General features: G+C 32.3%; 1 protein-coding gene across 1 annotated transcript in view; it reads left to right on the top strand.

The window, feature by feature from the left end:
• Dgk (diacyl glycerol kinase 1) overlaps positions 1-25,103 on the top strand; it is a 117,311-nt gene that overhangs the window by 57,695 nt on the left and 34,513 nt on the right. Inside the window, exons 2-3 of the mRNA XM_068765739.1 lie at positions 4,532-4,619; positions 5,759-5,826. Of these exons, the coding sequence (XP_068621840.1) occupies positions 4,538-4,619; positions 5,759-5,826 (150 nt within the window). The 5' untranslated portion in view covers positions 4,532-4,537. The remainder of the gene's footprint in view (positions 1-4,531; positions 4,620-5,758; positions 5,827-25,103) is intronic.

The following is a 25,103-nucleotide window of genomic DNA, read 5'->3' as shown; positions in this document are numbered from 1 at the left end:
GGTTTTTTATATTAATAAAAAATATGCTAAGGATAAATACGATTAATCAACTTGACCGACAAAATGTGTCAATAAATTATGTGAGCCCAGTTAGTATTAACATGTATTCTAGGCATATTCTTAAAGCGTTACCATATTGCTACCGAAATCGCTATACCGCAGTATAAGGAAGCCAAAAGCTCTGTGATTTAAGGGTCGAGTAAAAGAGCGCTTGAGCTCTTCCGCTGCAAGCGATGCATCAAATTAACAAAGCGGTAGCTAATGACGCCACGTCTCGCCGCGCGTGTATCTTAGACGCGGTACAGCAGTTACGGTAGCATTAATTGTTAATACGTAACCTATGATTTCTGTTGTGCACTTTAATCTAATAACTCTACCTAGGGAAAATAGTATAGTACTAAAAAGTTCAATTTTTTTATTCATTTTTTTAAGTACGATTTATTTGTGTTATATGAAATAAATTTCATAATAAAGAAATCCTTTGTAGTAGACAACAATATAAAACTGTAATCATATCATGCCACAACCTTTACATTATCATTTTAAGCTACATCGCATTACGTAACTACATGGGTTGAATGATTTGCTAAATCGTACTATAAGAGTTATTATACAACATTATAAAGATGGAAAAGGCGCTTAAGATGATATATTGTTCCTATCCAGCATGACGCCTATTACCTCGAGTTGTTAGAAAAAAGATATGAAACCGCATGATGCCTATTACCTCAGATTGTTAGAACAGTGATAACATATATAAAATCTAGTCACAAATATATATTTATAAGTCTCTTAAATTTAAAAAGGAAAACTTTTCGGATTATTCACATTTCGTATTACGACGAGTATAACGTTAAGAATTATGTAATATCGTAGTATACCTTACACCGCTATCTCTAACAGAAACGACGTTCAAATTTCAGCATCATCATCATTTTAGACGTTGGCCTCCCCGATAGATTGTCAATGAGACCGGTTAGAAGCAGCCTGCATCAAGCCTCTTCCGGCGATTTTAATATGGTTGCCAGTTCGTCTTCTCCACTCCAGAACTTAAGACCCTTGTCACCTTGGCTACCTATTTATATAGTCAGCCTTCCGCCACTAACATGTCAATTTTCTGGGCCAAGTTGGTTACTTTCATTTGTCTACGAATCTCCTCATCCCTGATTAAATCCCATGTCAGCATAGCCCTCTCCATGTCTAGTTGATTATCCGTGAGCTTCTTTTGCAAAGAAATAATATAAAATGCAAATGATTTTCAAATTGTATGGTTTTTTTTTATTTTTCATGAACAAATAAAAATCCCCAATTTAATCAAGACCTTTTGTTGGTGCATTTTAGATGTACGAAACGAACCTTTTTAATAATTCAGAATACGTTTTATCTTATCTCAAACACAGTTCAATACCGAAATGTATTTGCAAAATTTATAAAAATTCTCTTTCAGTCCAATCGCAATTCAATCAACTACAGTCTGCATAGTATGAATGAAGGATCCATGAATGCGAACTCTCTTTTATTATTGATGGATGCAAAATATTTATAAAAAGCAAATAATCCTTTTTAAAATTTATGTCAGTAACTTACTATACTTTATTTTATGCATTTTTCTGTGTTAATATTTTGAATATATAGTGTGGTTGGCTTCGAGTGTAAAGGCTTTAAAGGGGCGAATGACTGCCAGAAGTTACCATATTGTCGCATCCAAATACAAAAAATAATCTTACTTATTTCAATGTGATCACTTTTCATACGATGAGTAGAAATAAGTGTAAAAGGTTTTTGCTGACAAATGAATCATACAGGGGTGACTCCCTTAAAATCTTTTACTCCTATTACCCTGCATACAGTAAACGTTGATTAAAATTTATTAATAGTGGACATAAAAGTACTAGCTTATAATTTCACTGACGAAAACACCCTAACGGGGAGTTTAAAGCATTTAGCTTTAAGTTACATTCATTGTCGTTTTATCATAGAATCGCCTAATGTATAGCATAGGCCTCACTCAAAGATTTGTATGGCGAATATACCGCAATCATCACGCTTAGCAAGCAGGTTGACGATCGTAGCAATACTATATAATTAAAGCATATAGTATGTATTATATTAAACTGAATTCCGGAATCGAACCCGCGATCTACGATCGCAAGTGGCAGTTCTCTACCGCTGAGCTAACTCTGCTCACAAGTTAAATTACATTTTCTAATTTAAATTAAGTTTTAGTAAGGTATTATACAAATATGAGCCTGACAGAAGCTAAACGTGTGAAGGCCAGGTTACTTAATGCCACAACACCTAATTTGCAGCTCGGACGTAATCGAAATGGATCATTATTAGATTAGACTCGGCTCCTAGAAACGTTGCTTCGTGTAGATTACGCGCTAAATTGAAACTGCTTCCTGAATGATAACTTAGTTTCTTAAAACGCTTTTCTTTTTCCATTCCAACGATTTTAATTCGCTGTGCATTATAATTGAGTATAAGGAGCTTAAAATAGTTTATTGTCTTCAAAAGAAGTAAATATAACTTTTTTGATAATGTATTAATGTGACCCTAGAAACTTTATGACTATAGTATAGTTTGACCCTGGCTAAAGAGTGAAACATCTCGGCAACCTTTATTGTACGTACCAGCCCGCTTTACAAAGTTCGCAATCAATTCACCATAGATTAGAATTTTCATTATCGTCAGCATTAACAGCTATTAGAAGAAGAAAAAAAACTTTGTGAAACGTATGACTTAAACTTAGGTATATAGTATTATTACTTAGCTTCATTAATATAAAACCCCGGTTAATAGTACATTAGTTGAAATATCTTCTTATTCAACAAGGGCTGCTGTCCACCTTGGATGTCCTATGCCGCGCTTGCTGAACTGTGGACATCACACCAGAACCTTAACTTATTGAGAATGCTTTGAATATATAACTTTAAATTTGCTTATGCAAATTAATTTTTCTTTAGTACTAAATTTACGTTTTAAAAATACATTGCATAATTTATTCTTTGTAAGTTTTCAGACTCATAGTCTGAAACGTCTCGGGTCCATGTCGTTATATCATAAACGCTTATTTAATGCGACATGATACCATTTACATTGACATTGTAAGTCTATATATTTCTCTTTAGTTTTTTTTGTATTATGTTGTTTATTTTATATCTACTTCACTTTAATATAATTACTGGAACTGATTATCAACACTTACTACTCTAATATTTGATGTTTTTGTTTTTTTTTTGTCTGCTTATACCAACATATATATAGATATACATAGGAACCATACCAAACAAAATCCAAAAGGATCCACGAAATACTTGCAATGTAAGAGGATATTCAAACTCAAAATTTCTTTATTTGAAAAAACCTGGATTACATTATTGAGTCTACATCCTGTTCGGATAATAAATTACCCTGAAATTTAGCGAAACTTTATATTTTTGTAGGAAAATAAAATTACTTAAACATTGAAATAGCCTGAAACAACCGAACATACGTTGTTTCACTATTTTTAAAAACTATAAATAGAAACTACGAGTATTTGAACATTATCGAGGAATGGACAGTAAAAGTTATTTCAACAAAATATATTAAAGATATAAAGAAGCTGTGAAATCAAATAGTATATTTCGAATTTGTTCAAACTGAATCGAGCTATTAAAGTATCGCTTATCATGGACGTCATCGATCACTTAAGACGGACAATGACGTAGCGGTTGACCTGTCTACATTTCTTTATCTTTATATATAATTTTTATTCACTAAAAAAGTTTATTGGCATCTATATTTACGTAATTTGGTATCGTAATAAGTAATACCGAATTAGTAATCCATATAATAGCCTAAAATGCTCGCTATACGTTGACCGGAAATTAATTTTGATATAAGCTGTATCGAATTTCGGGAAAGCTCACATACGTCGCGGTACAGGAACCAAATTTAGCGGCTGTTTGAAAATTAAGCGGTCTCATAGGAATTGAGGTCAGCTTGTTTTTTCTAGGGGTCACGTTAATTCTAGATAGAAGCGTTGCTAATGTTTCTTCCGCCACTTCTCCTAGCACCCCTTCTTTTCCCACATTCACTTTACGCGGTGTGTTAACCAGGTAATTGCAACCAACTAAGTCGAAATTCGGCGTTTTCGAGCACTTATGAGTCGGAATACTATACGTGTTAAGTGACAGCTCAAGCCGAGATCCCCTCCCCTGGCCTTCCCGACGCCTCCTAGGGCCCCTAAGCCTAGTCAATTCGGTGAAACTGTCGTAAGCCGCAGCGCGAGCCATGGTTTCTGAGAAAACCTCTCAAACTTCGCTAGCTTAAAAGAGGTTTTTTTTTTTCAGACTAAGAGCCATTTTCGACCTGCTCCCTTGAATCCGTGGGAGTTGGTAATGTCACTCGGACCGCAGTATAAAACCGACAAAAAATATTTTTGGCGATCTATCGACAACGTAGAATTGTTTAAAAGTATTAATGAACTAGTTAAAATGGGTTCTGCTTTCAATCATATGTCTAACGGTAATCACGTTTGTTTCAGTGGGTCATGCCTAATACGGCAGGCAGCGGGTTCCAATGGGACAAACTCTCGCCTGCCGAGTTCCAGCAACTTCAAGAATTAGCATCATGTAAGTTGTTTTAAAAATTTATTAAGTTAATAAATCATTTTGTACTAAACATTATAGTCTTATAGAAAATACGAGTATATGTTCGCTGTTACATGTCTTTCTTAAACTATGCATTAGTTGCTTCGAAACGTTATATAACTGAATATATATACCGTTATCAAGAACAACGTGTTTTTCTTTAATAAACCACTGCTCACAAACAAGATTTCTGGAGTTGAGCAACAGCGTCCTTTGCTTGCCATAATACAAAACTGCAATCGCCAACCCGCCTGCCAAATGAGGCGATTATGGTATATCTTAGGGGGAGACAATGCCTTGAAGTAGTCGTCTATGGCCTGCAACAACAGTGATGTAAACGAACATATTGATACTAAAATGAATTAGCATAATATCTTATTTAACGAATAAGACTTGAGAGCACTAGAGACTTTAATTAGCTCAAATATTAGTTTTTTTTAAATATACATATAATTTATCACATTCTCAAGGCTTAGTCGGTGCAATTATAGAAAAGGATACATCTTCTTAAATTGGAAAGTAACGACAAATCGGACTATTTGTCTGCTTTGTTTTTTGGTAGGAGTCAATGTCACGTCTAAATTTAGCCATGGCGAGGGTCGAATTTAATTTAACTAATTGTTCCCACTGGAAAGATTTCCCCGTCCGTAATAGAGCTTCCCGATCACGAACGGTTAACTTTACTTATGGGGTATAAGGTTACGTGACACGACGTTCCTTCTTATTAAACTGCTGAAAATAGCCTTTTATGTATATCTTTATTTGTAACCATTAAAAGAAAAACATATATAATGTATAATATTAAATATACATAAAATTTCATGAATACACATATTTGTTAAACATTAATTGCATCTCTAATTACAGATGGATACAACATGAGTAAATTGTATCTCATGTTTATTCTGTAATTAAGTTGTAATTTGGATGTTTCGAGCAAGTGTGAAAATTGTGGTTAATTAAGATAATTTCTCAGAGCTTTTTAGTAGTTAGTAGCCGTAATTATATGTTATTTTCGTAACAATGTCTATTTTAATTTACATTCTTATACATTTCCTTCTTATAATTATTTATGTAAATGTGAAATGATTTATTTCCAACAAAAACTCTTTTACTTTCAGATTCAACAAAAAAATTACAAGATGTTCTTAACGAATTTTGCGAGGTCAAGAAACAAAGTCCGGACGGGGTAAGTGGTTAAAATTTGTGATCTTAATAAAATTTTCAACAATTTATTTGTTTATTACACTCTTGCTCTTTGTTTTTTAACTGCAAATTTCAATTTTAGTGGTTATACAGAAAAAAAAAATTTGTTTACGATTAATTTCGAAAATGAACATATTTATATGTAAGGACAATTTTTAATTCATTAAAATGAAATAATGTTATATTGTGTTTCTAATGATATCTTTTTGAACGTTTTATTCGACTCTGCGGCTACTATTAAGACAAATATGTAATAATTACCATAAATCGATTTTTATAACAGTGTTTGTAACATCAGATAATTTTAAAATTTTCTTCAAAAACAAATAAAATTCATTTGATTATTTAAAAAAATATATCTCTCTCTAAAATCAACTCTCATGACGACATCGCCTTTAAACTACTTATCATAAAGTGTAACGGCATATCACTGCCTCCGTCTATTTTTGTTATCAGATGAGAAAACTTTCCCACTGTCCTTGTTACGCCGCCATTTTAGTTTTTATTCGGGAGCAGAAACGACGTTGTGTTTTCCCTAACATTGTTACAATTATTGTGAGGGGATGTTTTTTATAGCTCGTTGGTAATTCCGTATCCTACTTCTGTAGAGAATAACGTTTCTTTTGTGACGGTTAGTTTATATCTTGTTTATAAAAATCAACCAAAATTGACGTGTTCATGACGTCGACGCCATGTTAGCATACTGACGCCCATAATAAGGCTTCTTCGTAATCATATTCGAGTAATTAATGATCAAGTGTCTAAATACATTTCGTGTTATTGATAGTGTTTCAATAGATTATTTTATTAGTAATGTTTAGTTATACATATTACATAGACATAGACTTTTATTTTAAATACATCCTTACTTTTAATAAATTTTAGCTGCGAATGATTATTCTTTCTTAATCTTTACTATTTATCACAAGTTGCTTAAAGTTAGGTTGCTAATATCGTCGGAAAAAGATAAAAGCACGCCACATTCAACTGCTCCTGTTGGTGATCTATAGTGGAGGCATATGTTCAGCAGAGGACTTCCTTCCGCTAAAATTGTGATGATAATCATGTAAAAAACGAAGTAATTAATGACTACTGATATATTTATAAATAAAAATCTAGTTTATATAAATAGATCTGAGAGATGTTCGCCAATTGAACAGAAAAAAATAACGTTTAATTACACAGTATACGTATATTTGTGTTATATCGTAAGAACCCATTTTTTTCCTATTAATATCTGAATCTTCTAATTTCTTATAATGCCTAATGCTGACAAAAATATACGCGTTTAATAATTATGAAATTGTAACTAATTGCAACCAAGATAGCCGACGATAAGACGAGCAGTCTTAAGTGGGCGTGACACATCGCTCATCTAATGGATGGTCGTTGGTGCCGAAAGGTTCTCGAATAGCGCCTAAGAGCCGGTAGACACGGCGTGAGTTGACCCCTACTAGGTGAAACGACGACATGGTCAAGGTTTCCGGAAGTTGCCGGGTGCGGCAACGTAAAACCGCTCATTGTGGCGATCTTTGGATAGGCCTGTATTTTGCTGTGTGTGTGTATCGGCTGAAAAGTAGAAGAAGAAGATCCATGTTATAACCACTTTAAAGCACACCTGCAAACAATCATACTTATGAGAAAATGACAGTATATGTAATATTTATCCTGTCATCAATTATGTATGTAAAAATATTCATTGTCTCCTAGTTTCGAAGAAGAACTAATTTCAAAGTTCTATTAGAAACTTTATCACCTTCCTAAACTATAAAAGTTTGTTCCTAAACTTATTACGAAAAAAAATTACAGCTGAAGTCCTCGATATTATCATCATAGAACCTCGCTGCTGCCTACTTCTAAACTGATTAATTTGTATGTATAGCGCCATCACCTCCGCATAATAATAACAATGCTTCCATCCATTCATAATTTTAACAATGAGTTTTGAATCAATGCCAAAAAGTTTCCATTGATTTACAGAAGTAGAATTTGTTCTATTTCTGTTACCCGGATTCTACAACTATAGAATATTAATTTTATTCAAAAAATATACTTTGAATTCGAATTTTGCTAACGTTATTTATTCTCATTTATTCTTTGTTACATTTCATGTCATAATGCGGTTAACATGACCTTAATTAATTCTTGCAATCCTTACACATCATTATGACTAAGCGCTAATCATTTTTCTTAGTTGGATTGCCTTTACTCACAAAACTAAAAAAAAATTGTAAAATATATAAGGTGGAAATCGAGCCCGCGACTTACGATTCTCTGTACTCCGCTAGGCTACTGCTCAATAATTAATTAATAATTGTAAAAAGTAGCTATTCTACATAAAAAAATGAATTAAATTTCGATGAAAAATGTAATCTAAAGAAAGTCATAAACGTTCAACAAAAACATAAATTTCTCAACTTGTGCTTACCTACCTGCCACATTGGAAACACCCTGGGGAAGGCCCACGGTGGACCGTGGACGTCCTATGACTGAAATGGTCATATAGATAATAAATTAGGTTTGTTATTCGTTTTAGCATCGATCGTCCTATATATGCCCAAACGGGTTTGCTGTCACTAGTATACTCGTACGGATTGTAAAGAGTTTATACAAGAAAACAGACTTAGTATCTTTATTTTTTCTTATGATAATAATTGGTTTCCGAGAAGCGTTAAAGTGTTAAAACCTGGTGGCCCTTATTTTGATTCGTAATATTGTTTTATCAATAATATGGCGTTTAAATTCACTAAAGAAATTGCACTCAGAGATTATCATATTTTCACGTCTCTAATAAACTATTATTAGTCGATTAGTATATTAAATCTAAAGAAAGTAAAAATACATTTTACAAGATTATAAAATATATCACAGCGACTTGACGTCATATCGTCCGTTCCTCTCCGTTCTATATGACGTCATAGCGACTCATACATATGCAGTGTAACAAACAGATTTATATGTGGAAGATTCAAATCAATATCTTCTAATATATAAAGATTTTGGTGAGTGAATTGTAAATGATTACGTTGTCACTTTAATTATAATTTGAATAATAATAAAATAAATGACATAAAGTAATGACGAGGTAATAATCAAAAGTCCAAATCAAATAATTGGTTTAGACAAGAAGATGAATAGGCAGGCATATTGCCCAGGAACAAAAGAAAAGCTCACATGTATTTTGAAAAATTATTTTTTTTGTTTCTATTTAATGTATACATGTATCGTAAAGATACTATCACCGTTTACGACCAGTGTTTGTTACCAGTAATGACTTACGACGGTAAAACGTTGTCTGTCACTTCGAGCCTCAATCGCATACTCACAGTCGCTCAACGAAGCATGGAGACGGCTGTGCTCGGCACTCATCTACAAAATCGAATCAGTAATAGTAAGATACGGTAAAATAAATCTGTGTAATCCAGTGGATTGGCAAATTAAACTGGTCACTACCACTGTCCACATATGGTTCGGCGTCGGACGTCCATACACTTGGTAGTCGGCTTTCAACCGTTTCTACAGGAAATCTCTAGTAGAGGCTAACTCAAGCAGTGAATGTACTTCGGCTCAAATTATGATATATTGTACAGACTACAAGACAATTACGTCGTTACAAAATAAAAATGTTCGTATTAATATTTATAATATACATAACTGTTATATGACTTTCTATTCAGTAGGGCATTAAAACTGTTGCTTCTTAACCAGTCAGCATTTCTTTTCTATTGAGCAAACGGAAAGCTTTTTCATGTATTTTTTTCACTTAGCCTCCATATTCATGTCTACTTATCAGGCTGGCGCCATTAGCTTAAAGGTTAAGGGTTAATCCCACTGACGCATAATCCTTGACCGTAATGTTTGTTTTAAAAGTATTCAGCTGATAAAAAATGCGCTTATTTAAAATAAACCTTACGTATGATTTTGTTACGTATAATAAAATCTGGTGCCTCTGTTCTACATGTCGCTGGATGAGACAAGGAACGGAGAGACAACCTTTTGTTGTAAACATTCTTTGCATTTGACATAAGCTTTTTCGCTTTGTTTTCTGTTGCATTTAGTGGAAAGGTACTTACATGAAAATAAATAAAAATGCTGTTTGAGGCTAGGGTGTTTTATAATCTAATACAACCGACTTGTAAGATTAATTTCGTTTTTTTCTATTTTTATTTAGAAATATAAATTAATAGAAAAAGCTGAAAAGTATTACGTGTGTAACGTAGTCATTAATTATTTAATAATAGCTTAGTTATGTAAATAAAGTAGGCCTAGTGTTAAATTGATTTTAATAAAAAAAAAAAATTTCTCTTTTCTTCTCAAATTATCCGTATTAAATGAAAATTGGTATCATTAATAATTGAAGTTTTATTATAAACATTAAATGAGTCCGTAATAAAACGTACGGACTAATAAAAGTTAACTTATATTAAAAATTAAACGACACCCTTTTGTTAAATAATTCCTCATCGCAGTCAATATTGGTACAATATTCATATAAAATTTTTACATTATTACCCGGGAGCTTGCTTGCGAAAATTTTATTTTAAAAAGTCTGGTTTCGTTTGTTAATAACTAAATTCCACGCCATATCAAAAGTTTAAGAGAAATACGAGTTTTTCCATAATTTTTAGTCCGTGTACAGAAATAACATCTCGAATCTTTTCACACGAATAAAAATGATGACATCAAAAGAAAATCAATACATCTTATTGGCTGAATGTTCTGCATGATTTTAACTGTATGCTATTTATGATATTAAAAACTTGCCTATCTGGGTATTGGAAAGAATTTAGTAATGTCGATAGAAAAATAATATCAATACCAAAAACCCATTCAATAGATAAACTGTTAAAAGTTTTTTATTACTGTTTTAACATTTCAGAAGAGAACAATTTTAGGTCATAATCACTGTTATACATACAGTTTTCAAACTTATATTACTTCGATATAACATTGTTAACTATTGACTTTTTTTTAAATAAAACTTATGTTTATTATTGTATTTGTTTGAAAGTATTATAAATTGAAATTACAACAATTACGTTGAATGCAGACTGCTTTCCTCTGGCATTCCCACTAGCTATTGAGTCCCCCATATGGCACATGCATGTTGTGATATTAGACGCAAATGTTCCATGCTTGCGCTGAAAAAGTTAATAGGGGATAGGACTGTCGGAAGACAATGCGAATAGAGCTCCAAAATCCTCATCTCATAAGTTTACCAATATTTAGACGTAAATTAGACCGTGCGACTCTCGTATATTATTCGAAAAGGTATAACACGATCGACCACTTCGGGGAGAGCTAACGATGACAGTAACCAGTAAAATATAACCGCCAATTTAACACGATGACGCAGCTATCGCTGTTATTAGTTCCCAAGGGGGCGCAAGGATCGCTTACAATGTTCGTGTGCGGTAATTTAGGTGACAAATAGCATCACTAACTACGTCAAACTACAACTGTACGATAAATACTGTGTAGGTTCAATTAACCGATAATTTTAAAACTAAAAACGTTCTAAATTTAAATTAATATTTAAAAATGTACTGTCATCAAAGCACGGTGTGATCAACTTGCTATGGAACCCCGTTAATATTTTTTCCTGGTCATTGACGGAGTATGTGTTATAAAATGTACTACGCTACTGTATTGGCTGTAAACAAAGAAAATGCTTGTTACACCTTTCTCTGGGCATCATAAAGTTATTTAGTCTTTTGTGGGCAAATGTTAACGAGGTTAGAATACAATACAATATCACAAAGTCTCTAAATTTTCTTGTTATAAATTTAAGAAGTTCAATTAATAAAAACTTTTATAAAAATTATTTTACTCTGTGGAAATTTTTTTCAGTGATAATAAAGTATAGGAAAAAATTATCTACTATTGTGTACAGAAGATATTGAAAAAGTGACCCAAAAAAAACCGACAGTTTCTTGGCGGGCTCTTCTCAAACCAAGGAGCGTTTTGAACCACGTTGTTTTAACTTGAAAAATGCTTTATAGGGGAGTTAAGCCTGATTCCAGTTTCTATCAAATTAGGCTCTTCTGGCTGACTTTTCACGACGCACATAAGAGATCATTTTAAATGATCCTAAATGCATAATAATTAATATAAATAGATGAAATTGTTATCAGTAGAGAGCGGAATGTAATTAATTTAAAACTAACAAGTATAAGTTTTTATAGTTAAGTTTGATCAAAATCATAAGATTATCTTTTATTTCTATGAATGATACAACTTTTAAAACTTAACGCAATAAAAATATAAATTTGTACGCTTCCAATAGAAATAGTAATCAAGTTATAAACAAAACTATTTAACTGTAGCTTAAAAAAAATTATGCATTTGCTCATAAACATATGATGTATGCTTCGTACTGGTTGTATTTAACTTATTTCGAATTTAACTTGAAAGCAAGTTGAATATATCTTCACGATTAAATTTGGTTACATACGCTTCCGTCCTAAATAAACATAATCCTTTATCAAAGAAATAGCCATTTCAAAGTTCGAGTTTATTTTCACAAAATTTCAGATTATCCGTTTTAGTTGTAAATATTGCGATTCTTGATTAAGCCATGATTATCTTTTAAAGAATTCTGTATATGAGAATAATGTTAAAGCGTTAATATACTCTCTTTCATAAGAAGATAAAGAAATATTTTCCTTTTCCTCACTTGCTTGTCGTGAGCAAGGTCATTTGAACGGAACGTTGGTATAGGAATTTAATATAAGGAAGGAAATGAAAACTCTGAGCAATAAATTAAATTTATCTATTTTTCCAATAATATACTGCGTATTGTGTTCAAAACATTTTTATAGCTTTTAAATATATCTTGTTTTTATAATTGATATACGGATTATATTAAGTATAATAAGTGTGAACATTCTAACCAATAGGAGTCAAAAAGTCTATTTACATTACTTTTTCTTACATCATTTTATTAAAAAGAGGAAGAGTAACAAAATTTAACCTTTTTTAAGCAATAAATTAATAAAGTAGCAGTTAAGCTTATTTAATATTAATTAATCAATAATTAAATATAAAGGATGAATATTCACTATATACAAGTATACAGATGTGGACCTTTTTAATAAAAAAAATGAATCACATTTTAGCAAAACGGTTGAGCTACTGCGTTATCATACAAAGATCTTTAATGCTGCAATCTATTTAATTGACTTCCTATAGGTTTTATATTTAACATAGTCGCAAAAAAAGTCCAGCGATGTTTTTAAAGACTAATAATTATTAGCTAAGTTTTGTGAAATCATTGGCAAATTTGTTTAGCACTTTATGTGATATAAAGTACGGTTCGGTTGCAACTCTGAAAGTTATATTCATATATGTTGGAAAATAAAGTTCTCTTTTCTCTTTTCAGCCATAAATATACCTATGAGGATATACAATAACCACCACGCCTAGCTAGCATGTTGGCGATCGTAGTGTGGTAGTATGGTATGCAGAGGACGCAGCTGCCCATCCTTTGGAAACTTGTGAAAAATCCTTTATAATTTATTCACCACTAATCCACAACCATGATCCATCTTCTGGAATATTGTTTGTTAGTTGTAGTAGTCGCATACAATTAATGCACAAACTTTCAATTACCGGGTATCAAATCCTCGACCTCCGCTCATGTCAGTTCTGTACCACCACCTACCGCTAACTCTGTAAAAGTTATTTTTGAGAAACCCTAATGATCAAACTTTTTAGCTGACAACTACGCAATTAAACTAAAAACATGCCTACAGTGTTGGTTTCAACGTATTATTTATAATTTTTAAGTTGAAAAATAGATAAAGCAGATATCAACGAAGCATAAAATCGTAGTATTAGATAAATATATATTTTTGAAAAAGAGAAAATTCTGAAGTGTACGTAAATTATATTGGACGCATAATTTCTTTTATATACGCCGAAAGTCGTAAGTAAATGGAAGTATGATGGAAGATATTATCTTTACTGCAACCACTTCCTCAAATAATTATTGCATAAAATTTGGACTTCATTATATTTTAATTAAACGCAGGACTGGCATGACCTTAGTTAAATTTAAATTGACCCAGTGACATTTCAGCGACCTAATTTGAACAAACAACATAATAAGGCGAATTATTCTGATAATTAAAACATGATCTCACCAATGTGTTTAAATAGTTATTAATAATAGATGTTCGTTTATGACTGTACTTAATATGATTATAGGTTCATAGAATAAATATAAGGTGTACTTAATATAGGTAAAAAATGGGTTTAAGTTTTTCTTTTCCGTAAAAAGTTAATCACATGGAAATATTTGGTGTAAATTAACAAATTAAAATTGAATCTGTAGTAGTAGTGGTCAGGGCACATCGCTCGTCAAGGCTACAGCTTTTGCAGCCAAAAGATTTTCGAATAACGACCACAAGCTGATAGACGCACCATGGGAGGCTTCTCACTACTTGAACCGACGTCATGAGAGGTCAACATATACCTCCATAGGGTAGTGCGGTGTTAAATCATTTCAGTTGTATACTTTGTAGCCTATGTTGGTAGGCTTACTGTTAAGGTGATATATGCGTAAACGTAACGTTGTGCATAACTGAGTAAAAAACAGAGGCAGCTCCACGTTGTTATGAATTACACACAGAGACACGCACACTCTATATATATGGGTGTGTGTATATATTTTTGTGTGCAAAAAGATATAAATTTTAAATGATAAAGACGAAGTTTTACTTTAAGTTGTTGTTTGTTGTTGGTTTTAAAAACTTTAACACCTATTTCTAATCATCCTTTATAAAGAGATCTCTTTGTGATATTCATTTTATCTATTGGAAAGCAATAGGTAAATATGTTTGTACTACACAAATTTTGCGAAGACAGGTAGTGTTTACTATCTGTCCTTTTAAAGTATGTAATATATATTAATTTTAATAGATAAAATACTATTCATTAGTTGCCATTAAATGAGCTTTAAATTTACACCTTAAAAACTTTTGCACCTATAACCATTCACCGCATATATTAATAATGTTTTGAAACCATTATGATATCTATATATGCTCTATCTTATATTGACAGTTTTAATTCGCTTTGTCAGCTGGATACCTATGAACTTCCCCAAAATATCGCCACTAGGGCCGGTCTTGCTCTTCTCCCCATTCAGCGACTTCCGGTGACTTTAAATAAGTCTTCGGTCTACCCAGTTGTGAGCCTATCCACGCGTCTACCGGCTCGTGGTCGCTACTCGAGAATCTTTCGGCCCCAACGCTCATCGCCTGAACGAGCGATATGCCCCACCCTCCGCCACTGCATTTGTAAAAGCATTTACACACTTAAAAATAATGTTTTTTAAAATATTGATATGAATTTTCGTTACTGCAATTGTTTATATTTAGCTACAGATTCAAATCGAATATATTTTACAAGTTTAAATGCACCAGGCAAAAAGATTGGCGTCGTTAAAATTTACTGTTCAAAACTTTCTCAACTCTAGCATTTTTCTTCATATTTCCTAACTTTAACTTTAGATTGCTTTTGAAGAAATAAAACAAAACTAACACTGAACGTCAAAAAGTTCGCTTGCAAAGTTATTTGCGTTTATTACGAAGAATTGCTTGTTAATCTTAGCCTATATCACAATATTGATGTAGGTTTATATTTTTATTTATATAAAAGAAAAAAACGACAGCGCCGTTATAAATTTGGCTAGTATGAAGCTTGCAAATTTTAGTCTAATTTATAATTATAAGATCGATCGAAAGGAGCAGATAAAAACCGTAAAAGTTAAGTCTTTAATTTGACCTTTATAAGGCTACTACGTGACAAACACTACGTACGAGCCGATACTGTGACGTGATCATTTGTCGTCGTAATCGACATCATAATATTTTACGCCACTATTTGTAAGGGTCAAGGTAAATATCATTTACGTCACTCCATTACAATACAACGTTAAGCTAACCTTGCTTCGTGAAATAAATTGCATACATTATTTTCTAATTACATTGGCTATAGAAAATTTATTAAATTATAACAACGATATAAAGTATCGAATTATTAGTGATAGTAGTAAGATATATAATCATTATCATGTGCTTTTCTGTATATAAATATAAACAGGGATATAAAAACTTGACTACGGGTATATACAATGGGTTTTGGGCGCTGTTAGCCTTTCTGGCTTTTATGGCTTCGTCGAATTTAGGCCATGCGGATCCAAAATCTCATCTACTTAAGATACGAGGTCTGACGTATTGTATTGACTAGTTGATATTTACTCGGTTGTCGGAGAAAGGTGTGAAACTTTTCCCCGAGAACCTTTTAGCTGAATCGATATCAAGTTGGGAGAGGAACTTCCTGAGTCGCTCTTAACTGTGACACTATATCGCTCACAGACACGAAGACAGCGCGTTTTAAAACAAAAGTATCATTATCACACATTACATCCTTACATTTTTTTTGTCCCAAGCTACATCATAGACACATAGAACGCGCAAAGGTTTTAACGTTCACGTTAATGTTAACGAGGTTTATTTTGATTACGTAACTTAGCCCGAAAGCTCGCTCAGGAAACCCTGCTTGTGAAGATAGATCCCAAGTAATATTAACGGATCTGTATGCCGCCGGGCTCTTAGGTTGCCTAGGTGGACACTTCATGGGAGACCTTGGCTTTCCATTCGAACTTCAGAGTGTCTGGGAGAGACAAGCTTCGTCACCATCAATATCATTATAGTCATAATACGTCCACTGAAAGACGTAGGCCATCTCCAGAGACTTCCAATAGAACCAGTAGGAAGCGGCCTACATTCAGCGTCTTCCGAGAATTTTGTCGGTCGTTATGGTCTGGTTGACATAATTACCATTTCAGAAAGCGTTAGACATGCATTGGAAGAAGAAATGGGTAAAGAAACTGTTGTAGTACAGAATATTTGTAGACATGAATGGGATGAATTAATGTAATTATTCTTTCTGTATGGTCTACCTAAATACATAACCTTACTGTGATCTAAAGAAAATAGTGTGTATCTTAGTGTACGATATTTTTATTTCTTTATACCGTCCGGATAATGTTATACATCATACAAGTGGACAGTCTCGACATCAAAGGCACGTAAATCCTGCGGGGACTTCGGCCAGGCTCCGCTCGGCTGCGCTTCGTTAGACCAATAATTATGTTACAAGCTTACAAGTACTGGCGTTGCTTACTGTTGAAAGGCTGCAGCGGAACTATAAATAGATTACTGTCAGGATAGGGATAATAACGTTACAGAAAATTTATTATCTCTTAAATTATTTAGAAATACGATCTGTATTTTGTGCGTAAAGTTTTCTTTGAAATTACGAACAACTTACTTTCTTGTGTTAAAAGTGGAAACTCGTTTTCAAATAGTAGTCTAATTGTGTAGGCAGTGCTAGCCAAGCAATAGAGCACTGTGACCGTGTATTTCCAGAAGCCAACCCTCCTGTCAAGCGTGGCAGTTATAGTATAATCCCCCATTGTAGTGGGCATAGGCCTATGGGATGAAACGATGACAATGACGAATCCACATCCTCTGTGTATAAACCTATACTATATACGTATAAGTACATACATAGAGGTGGCCTGGCACAGAGGGCGCCTAGCCTAAGACCTATCTGAAGGTAGCGAAGCTTGTGCGCTCCCGGGACTGCCTAGATAGGACTGCCTAGATAGGACTGCCCGAGCGTTCGGATCTATGAAGGCAATATAATACGCTAACAAATTCGATAAATTCTTTGACTAAAATTTTGAAGAAACAAATATGTTCAACAAACTTCAAAATAGCGGAAGATATACGATATCCTCTAATAGGCACTTGACCTTTTCTGATAACTCCTTTTTCCTGTTGAATTTTTGAACGAAATACCATAAAAGTAATTCGATCTAACAAAGTTAATCTGAATGCAGATTTATTAACATTCTGTATTTAAAAATATTTCTATTTATTCAGCTACAGTAAACATGTTTTATATAGCATTAAACATACAAGTTTCACTGTGTAAGCATTACCAGTTAAGTTACTAAGCAAATCGTGAGGCTAATAAACCAATCCTGACGAAAGCTCATTTCATGAAAGTAAATAGAACTTTGAGTTTGTTCTATTCGTATCGTATTTAATTCATTTCAGTATTATTTGACTGGCCTGTTTAGTTTTGTGAGAAAGATTTTATGTGAAATTTAATCTATATAAATCAAAATCAAAATATTCTTTATTTTAATAGGCTATTACAAGCACTTTCGGATCGTCAATCGACATAAAATGTCGACATTGTTGTCTCTGCAGGAAGCTTCCGCCGGCTCGGAAGGCAGTTCTGCTCCGAAAGGAGTCGTCGAGAGACTCTAAAGTTGCTTATACAAAAATAGTTTCAATAAGAATGCTTGACAATAATTAGCTTCCTGAGTGGGCATCAATATTTAATTAAAACATTTTTAGATAGAATAATACATTTTTCCCACAATTATCTTAATGTTGGTTTCAAATCTCTCCAATGAGAGATCTGAAATAGACTGTGATATATATATATATATATATATATTTTATATATATATATATATATATATATATATATATATATATATATATATATACCAGCTTTATTCGCAAAGGATCTCGAGCTCTCATGCAATAAATGGCCTGAACAGCTCTTTTTTGAATTAAAAATATTGACTTAATATCTGCCACAATGTCCCACAGTAATAAGCCATAAGACAATGCGCTATTTTACTCACTATAATTAGTATTAGATTGTAAAGATCATAAACAAATATTTTTGCCAGTATTACATAGTAAATGACTCAGTAGACTTTTTAAAAGAAAGTATATTTACTTAAGACTTTAAATACAGAGCATATCATATGATTTAGAATTGACTGCTTAGTTGAGACTAACTTGTCACTGCTATTTCAGTTCTTTATAAATGATTTGGTTTTTCATTTTGGTGTCGTTCATGGCGAACCTTTGCCACATAAAGTATACGTACAACCGTAAACCAGATATAAATTAAAACAAGGCTAAAAAGCAAAAGCACAAGCAAGCCGCTAAGTACCCATGGTTGGGGAACCATTTTACAGATACGTATACAGTAGTATGATACATAGAGACGTAACTTTATACCGTTCCATGAATAAACCTTGCGTATCCGTCACACAGTAGGGAGAGAGACAGGGTACTATTCTCGAGGCTGATGAATCTCAAAACATACTATGATCTTTCTAACGCAGCTTTAGACGCTTGTCCTAGAAAAGAGCTGATTTGCGCTGTTTCTCTCAACAAGCCTAAATCTTTCACATGGCTATGAAAAGGTTTCGCAATTATACCTCTTGCTCTCACCTCCACTGTAAACATAGTCCCTATTAATTTATTCCTAGTTATTTTGCTGATTATGACGTAGTTATATAATTGTATTAAAAATCTGAAAACATATTTTATTACTTTTCACCTTTTTACTCACGCATGAATTCGCACTGCATTTGTCACATACTTTTTTTTAAAATTGTACTGATGAAATGAACGAATGGTGTGTTATCCTACTCAGTGTATTACGACATTTTTTAGAACGGTATTATAAGTACAAATGATATTTCATATGTAATTGCAAGCCTCGTAGGAATACAGACATGCTATTATTACTAAATAATTAACTAATAATCAGTAAAAATATCACGCAAACATCAATTTAATATGCATTATACTTAACGGAATAATTGCATGTAATTATATAATAAAATAACAAAAATATATTGTTATTTCTTAAATAGTTTAACTTGTATTCAAAGCCACACATTATTTGTTTTAATGATGTGATAAAATAACTTATCAGATTTAATAGAATTCATAGTTAAATAGTAAAAGTCAACTTTACATTAGTGACAGCAAGATCTCTAAATGTAATCAAGATGCGAGCAAAAACTTTATTCATTAGTAATTTAAAAAAAAATGTAAGTAATCATTTAAAGCGAATGATGCGGCTAAAGTTATCGGCGCCTTTTGAAGTAGACATTTCGTTGAAAATGTAATGTGTGACTTTTGTTAAGTGTAATTTGATATCATTCGGTCGCTCATTCTCTCACTACTGAATGAAAATACGTATGAGACAGTATATATTTAAAAAAAATATGTCAAGTATGTCTACGTAGATTGCAAATTACTTTAGGGACATTGACAGTTTCAAAAATTGGACAGTTTAAAAAAGAGTAAAAAAAAAACAGTTTTTTTAGTTCTGAACAGTTTGTTAAGTTCCGAAATAGAACTCTACTCACCTTTCGTATAAATAACTCACCGTATAATTTATCTTTAAAAAATGACGGCAACTTAAATATTACATTAACATTTTTGTTATTTTAATTTTTTACGATTATCGTTTTGGAGTCATTCAGCAACAAAACCACGATTATCTTTTAGTAATGAAGTTCCATCTGCTACAATTTACAACTGGATTAACAAGTTCAAATGTGGTTGTACAAATCTTAGTGATGATCGCATGAGGAGCGACTCCTTCGTCGCCATTAGCTGAAACTAACAATAAAGTTGTGCGGTATAATATAGATTTTGACTAGAGAGTTGTTGACTAACAAATTCACAAAGGCTTGGATATAAGTATAGGTCAAATTCAAAATATTTTTTACAATCATTAAGGAACTTTGCAGTAGATATACACCTCAAATTTTACCGAAGCTCGAAAATTCCGTTGCATTAATTTTTAAAACACAAATTATTATATTTGCTTACGACCGCTTAAGACTGCAGAAACAATACATGGGTTCAATAATTTGTAATATACTACACTACACTAATGCCTCGCCTCCTGTTAAATAACATTTCTAAAAGTATAGTGTAATCACCTTGATATGCATAATTTTAGTAACAATCTAGTAAGGAATAAAATTTTTGTGATAGTTACTGTTTGAATTTGCACTACGGAACACAATGTAAAAAACGAATCATCTGCTTAGAATTTTGATTAAATGTGTGTTGAATAGTATATTCACATCATAACATCACGTACATAATATTTATATATATATATATATATATAAAAATATATATATGTACATATATATATTACATATATATGTATGTGTATATATATATATATATAAATAAGTTATAGCCTTTTTACTACATCCTAACTCAACATCGCAAGTGATCAGTGCAATGCAAAGGTTTGAATCACATTTTAAAAAAACTGTTACAATTAATCATTTTATCAAAAATATTTTTATAACCAAATTGTTCGTAGGAGAATAAAGTCACAAATAGATATAGATTCCGCCGTATTTTCCCTTAAAGCGGTATTCAATTCTATTAGGCATTACCTTGTGGCTATCCATTTGGAAACAAATTTAAAAAAGGTTACGCCAAATTTACTTTACTACTTTCTTGTAATTTTTTCTTTTACCTATGGTCGATTTATCCTTAGTAAAATATGTGACTGGGTAGAGAATATTTTTACAGTGTTTCAGAGGATAACGTAATTCGATAAGAGCAAATTCGAAAAAGATGTATCTTGCCGTATCCATCTCAGGTCCTGCGTAACATCTTATTGTCCAAAATACCGCATTGCTGGAAGATGAAGATCTTTAATCGTCGTGTGTTTCCGGTGATAACCTACGGATCCTAGATGAGGTGGCTTTTGATGGGCCTAATAAAAAGGCACACTAAGAGAGCAGTGAAGAGAGCTATGCTCACCGCGAGATCGAATCAGAAATAAGAAGAAGCACAGTAGAAATGAGGTCATCGATGTAATTCGAAGAAATACTCGTTTCAAGTAGCAGCTTATGCAACCGATAGCTTTGGGGCGAATAGGTTCTTAAGTGGCACCCACGAGCCGGTAGTTATAGCGTTGGTTCACCACCACTGAGTGAACCGACGAAATGGTCAAGGTCTCAGGAAGTCGTTGGATGCAACAGGCAGGGCAAAACCGGTATTTGGGATGATCTTTAGGGGAGGCCTATTCCTTGCAGTGGATGTCTTTTAGGTTCACTGATCCGGTAGACACGGCGTAGATAGGCCGCTTAGTAGAAAAGTTGCTGGATGGAGGCAGTGCGAGAGCAGTCATCTTAGCCTTTCAGTGAGCGTTAATTAATTGATACTATGATGATGAAGGTTAAATACCTCTAAACCTGTAACCGTGTTTCATTGATGAGAGTAAAAACTGAATGTATGGCTTTTTTGTAAAAGAATGTACCACCAAAACGTTAATTTCATCCGTCTTTGTTTTATTCGTGAGATTAACGTTACAGTTACATTATGTTAAAATCAAAAGGCGTAAATCGTTGTTCATTATCATCATAGTTACTTCAGGCAAGCGTCCACTGCTGACCAAAAGCCTCTGACAAACTTTGTAATAATATCCAGAATTTTCTAAATATATATATTTCGTTCAGTAACAAATGCTCTAGAAATTAAATAGAAAATAATGAGGCCTAAACTGTGAAACAGAAGTAGCGATTGAAAAACGTAAATAATTCCTACCCGTATGATTTCCGTCTATTCCATTTTCAAAATTTGCATCAAGTGCTCTGTGCCATATAATCATATTACAAAGCTTTTCCAGTATTTTTCAAATATTTTGAAGGTAAGTTCTGAAGTAAAATTTCAGTAACATTAAAAAAATAATGGCAATAAAAATTAAAAAATAGATGGAAGTTTAAAGATATTTGAATATCCCTTGAGTAAAATGGGAACGGGAGTGGTTCTTATATTTTTATGAGAGTTTTTACGACTTTCAGTAACATCGTGTTCAGCAATGGAGATTTTATTAAAACATTTTACTATTGCTCATTTTTCTGATTTAGTACTTTAACAATTATTTTTATTTATTCCTGAGTATGAGGTAGTTGTACGCTTTTTGATTAACTTTCGATCCAACTAAAGTTCGAATAAGCGACACCAAATACTTAGTTTTCATTCACACAGGCATATTCACTGTTACGTCGCTTACCTTTTGTCACACACTGTGCATAAATTATTGAAAAAATGCCTTTTATTTCGTGTTTACAAAAATTTTATTTTTTTGTCAAATTACATTTTGATTTAATTCAAGAATTATGAATATTTAGAAATATTCATAGAAGAATTATGAATATTTAGATATATTCATAATTCTTCTTACATAATATATTTATCCAAATGACATAAATGTGTGATACTACACCAACAGTATGCAGTAAAATGGTTAAATAGACTTATACCATTTATTTTATCATTAAGAGGCTTAAAACATTTTCGACTTTAGAATTTTTTTTAACGATTTTAGGATGTCGGATTTAGTAATGGGCAAAATTCTCATTTGTTAATTTAGTGTAGCAGGTTTTTTATTATTGTTTTCATGCTTTCTTTTTGGCCAGTTTATAGAATTAAGATTTTTCCTAATTATCTGTTGAATCTTAATAAAACATGTAATAAAATGTACGTACTAGCTTTTATATTGAATATGACAAATTTATGTTTGTGTTAATATTGTTTATTTAAAATTAAAAATTGAATAATAAACACCATAGCCATGTCAGCTGACAGAGACTGCAAGACAAGAGATTGCGAGGTATAGGCCACCCTCAAAGACCTCGAGAACAACAAGTCTTGAGCCTCCGGCATCTCACAACTTCCCGCGACCTTGACTACATCGTAGGTTCGCCATGTTTATTTAAAAAATCTCAAAATTGAAAAACTAAAAAATGTAAATAAAATGCTGTAATTAAGTACTAAAATCATTATCAACATCATATGGCTTTTAAGTTTTCTTGTTGCTAAACTTGAGAAAAGCCATTTACGCTTACCTTGTGTATTGGTAGATGTCTCGTATTTTATAATTTGGTTCTTAAGACATCATCAATCTTTCACCGTTTGAGCGCAGTGACTATGTTATAACAACAACCTATGTATATTGCATTCTTCTTTTCAGCCAATAGACACCTGTAAGGCAAAAGCTTTTCGCAAAAATCGCCATGGTAATCGGTCTTGTGAAACTTGCAATGTTGCTTTAAAATCCATAAAATATTTCACGGTGCGTTTGTTATGCAGAATTACTTGTATGAATTATATAGTTACAACCACAACAAGCAACACAACAAGAATTAAACACACGTGAACTCAATTGATCACGTTACATACATATACAATGTCCTTAATTATATTTTTTATTCATATTGTATGTTCTAGCTTTGATTATTATAAATAAATATTAATGAAGTTAAAGATAAATAAAGTAGATGGCAATTATTAAACACCAGACTATCACATCTTTAAGAGAATACCATGAACATTTTCGAATTATATTATTATTGAAATATCAATAGGAATTGAAAATGCTGTAACATTCTACTATTTATTTGTAATAGCCTTATCAAAATAGGCTCTCTTTTGATATGTAGATCTGCATATGAATTGCTAATATCGTTCGCTCTCATTTCACCCGCCCACAGTGGAATGCAATCGGACGGACGAAGTTTATGATTGCTTTTCAAACTGCTCCTGGCCTTCGAAAACAGGCATTAAGCGTTAGGAAATTTCTGACAAGTGTTAATAACTTGTAAACGATGTTTATTGAATTTCGAATAACATGTTTATTTAAAAACCGTATGCGACTAGTGCCACATTTACAAAGAATCTCTTTTTTCGAATTTTTTGAAACTGTTCAACTAATTTAGATTAAATAATTGCTTTGATACCAAATCAAGGACAAATGAAAAATTTATGTATTTTTCTAATTAAATTTAGAAGGAATGAAAAATAAATTTAATAATTTTAAATAAATGTTAAATCGTTTATTTAGTAAATTAAAAAGTGTACATTTTCAGTAAGCTCAAGTTGATTTATTGCGGTTTTAATTAAGCTGTCAAGAGATAACGTTGATAACCATAGGCAATTATCTGGCTGGCTTGCGTTTCCTACATTTTTGTTTCGTTACGTCAATTATAACGCGCTTCTAAATTTTCTATTAATTTGTACATATTTTAATTTAAATGAGAGATAATACTGCTATGAATTGTTTAAGAGGGAAGACTGGATTTATTTCGGTATGCTAAGATATTATTTATGTTGATATAAACAATGCAACTTATCACGGCTTAGTTTATATATTTTATATAATATACTGATATTTTTCTTTTGATATTAAATACCTTTTAAAAAAAAAGTAACATTAAATGCTTTAAAGTAGTGAATGTAATGCTCATTTTCAGTAAAATGAATTACACCTCTTTCCAATCGGCCTATATAAAGTGATCCCTCTGAAATATGGCACATTAATAAT

This window comes from Battus philenor, unplaced genomic scaffold, assembly GCF_028537555.1.
Source record: "Battus philenor isolate CCGP_79_NKW_IND1 unplaced genomic scaffold, ilBatPhil1.0.hap1 SCAF_20, whole genome shotgun sequence".
NCBI classification, from domain to species: Eukaryota; Metazoa; Arthropoda; class Insecta; order Lepidoptera; family Papilionidae; genus Battus; species Battus philenor.
Note: the sequence above shows the minus strand (reverse complement) of the source record. Positions and strands in the feature narration are given on the sequence as shown.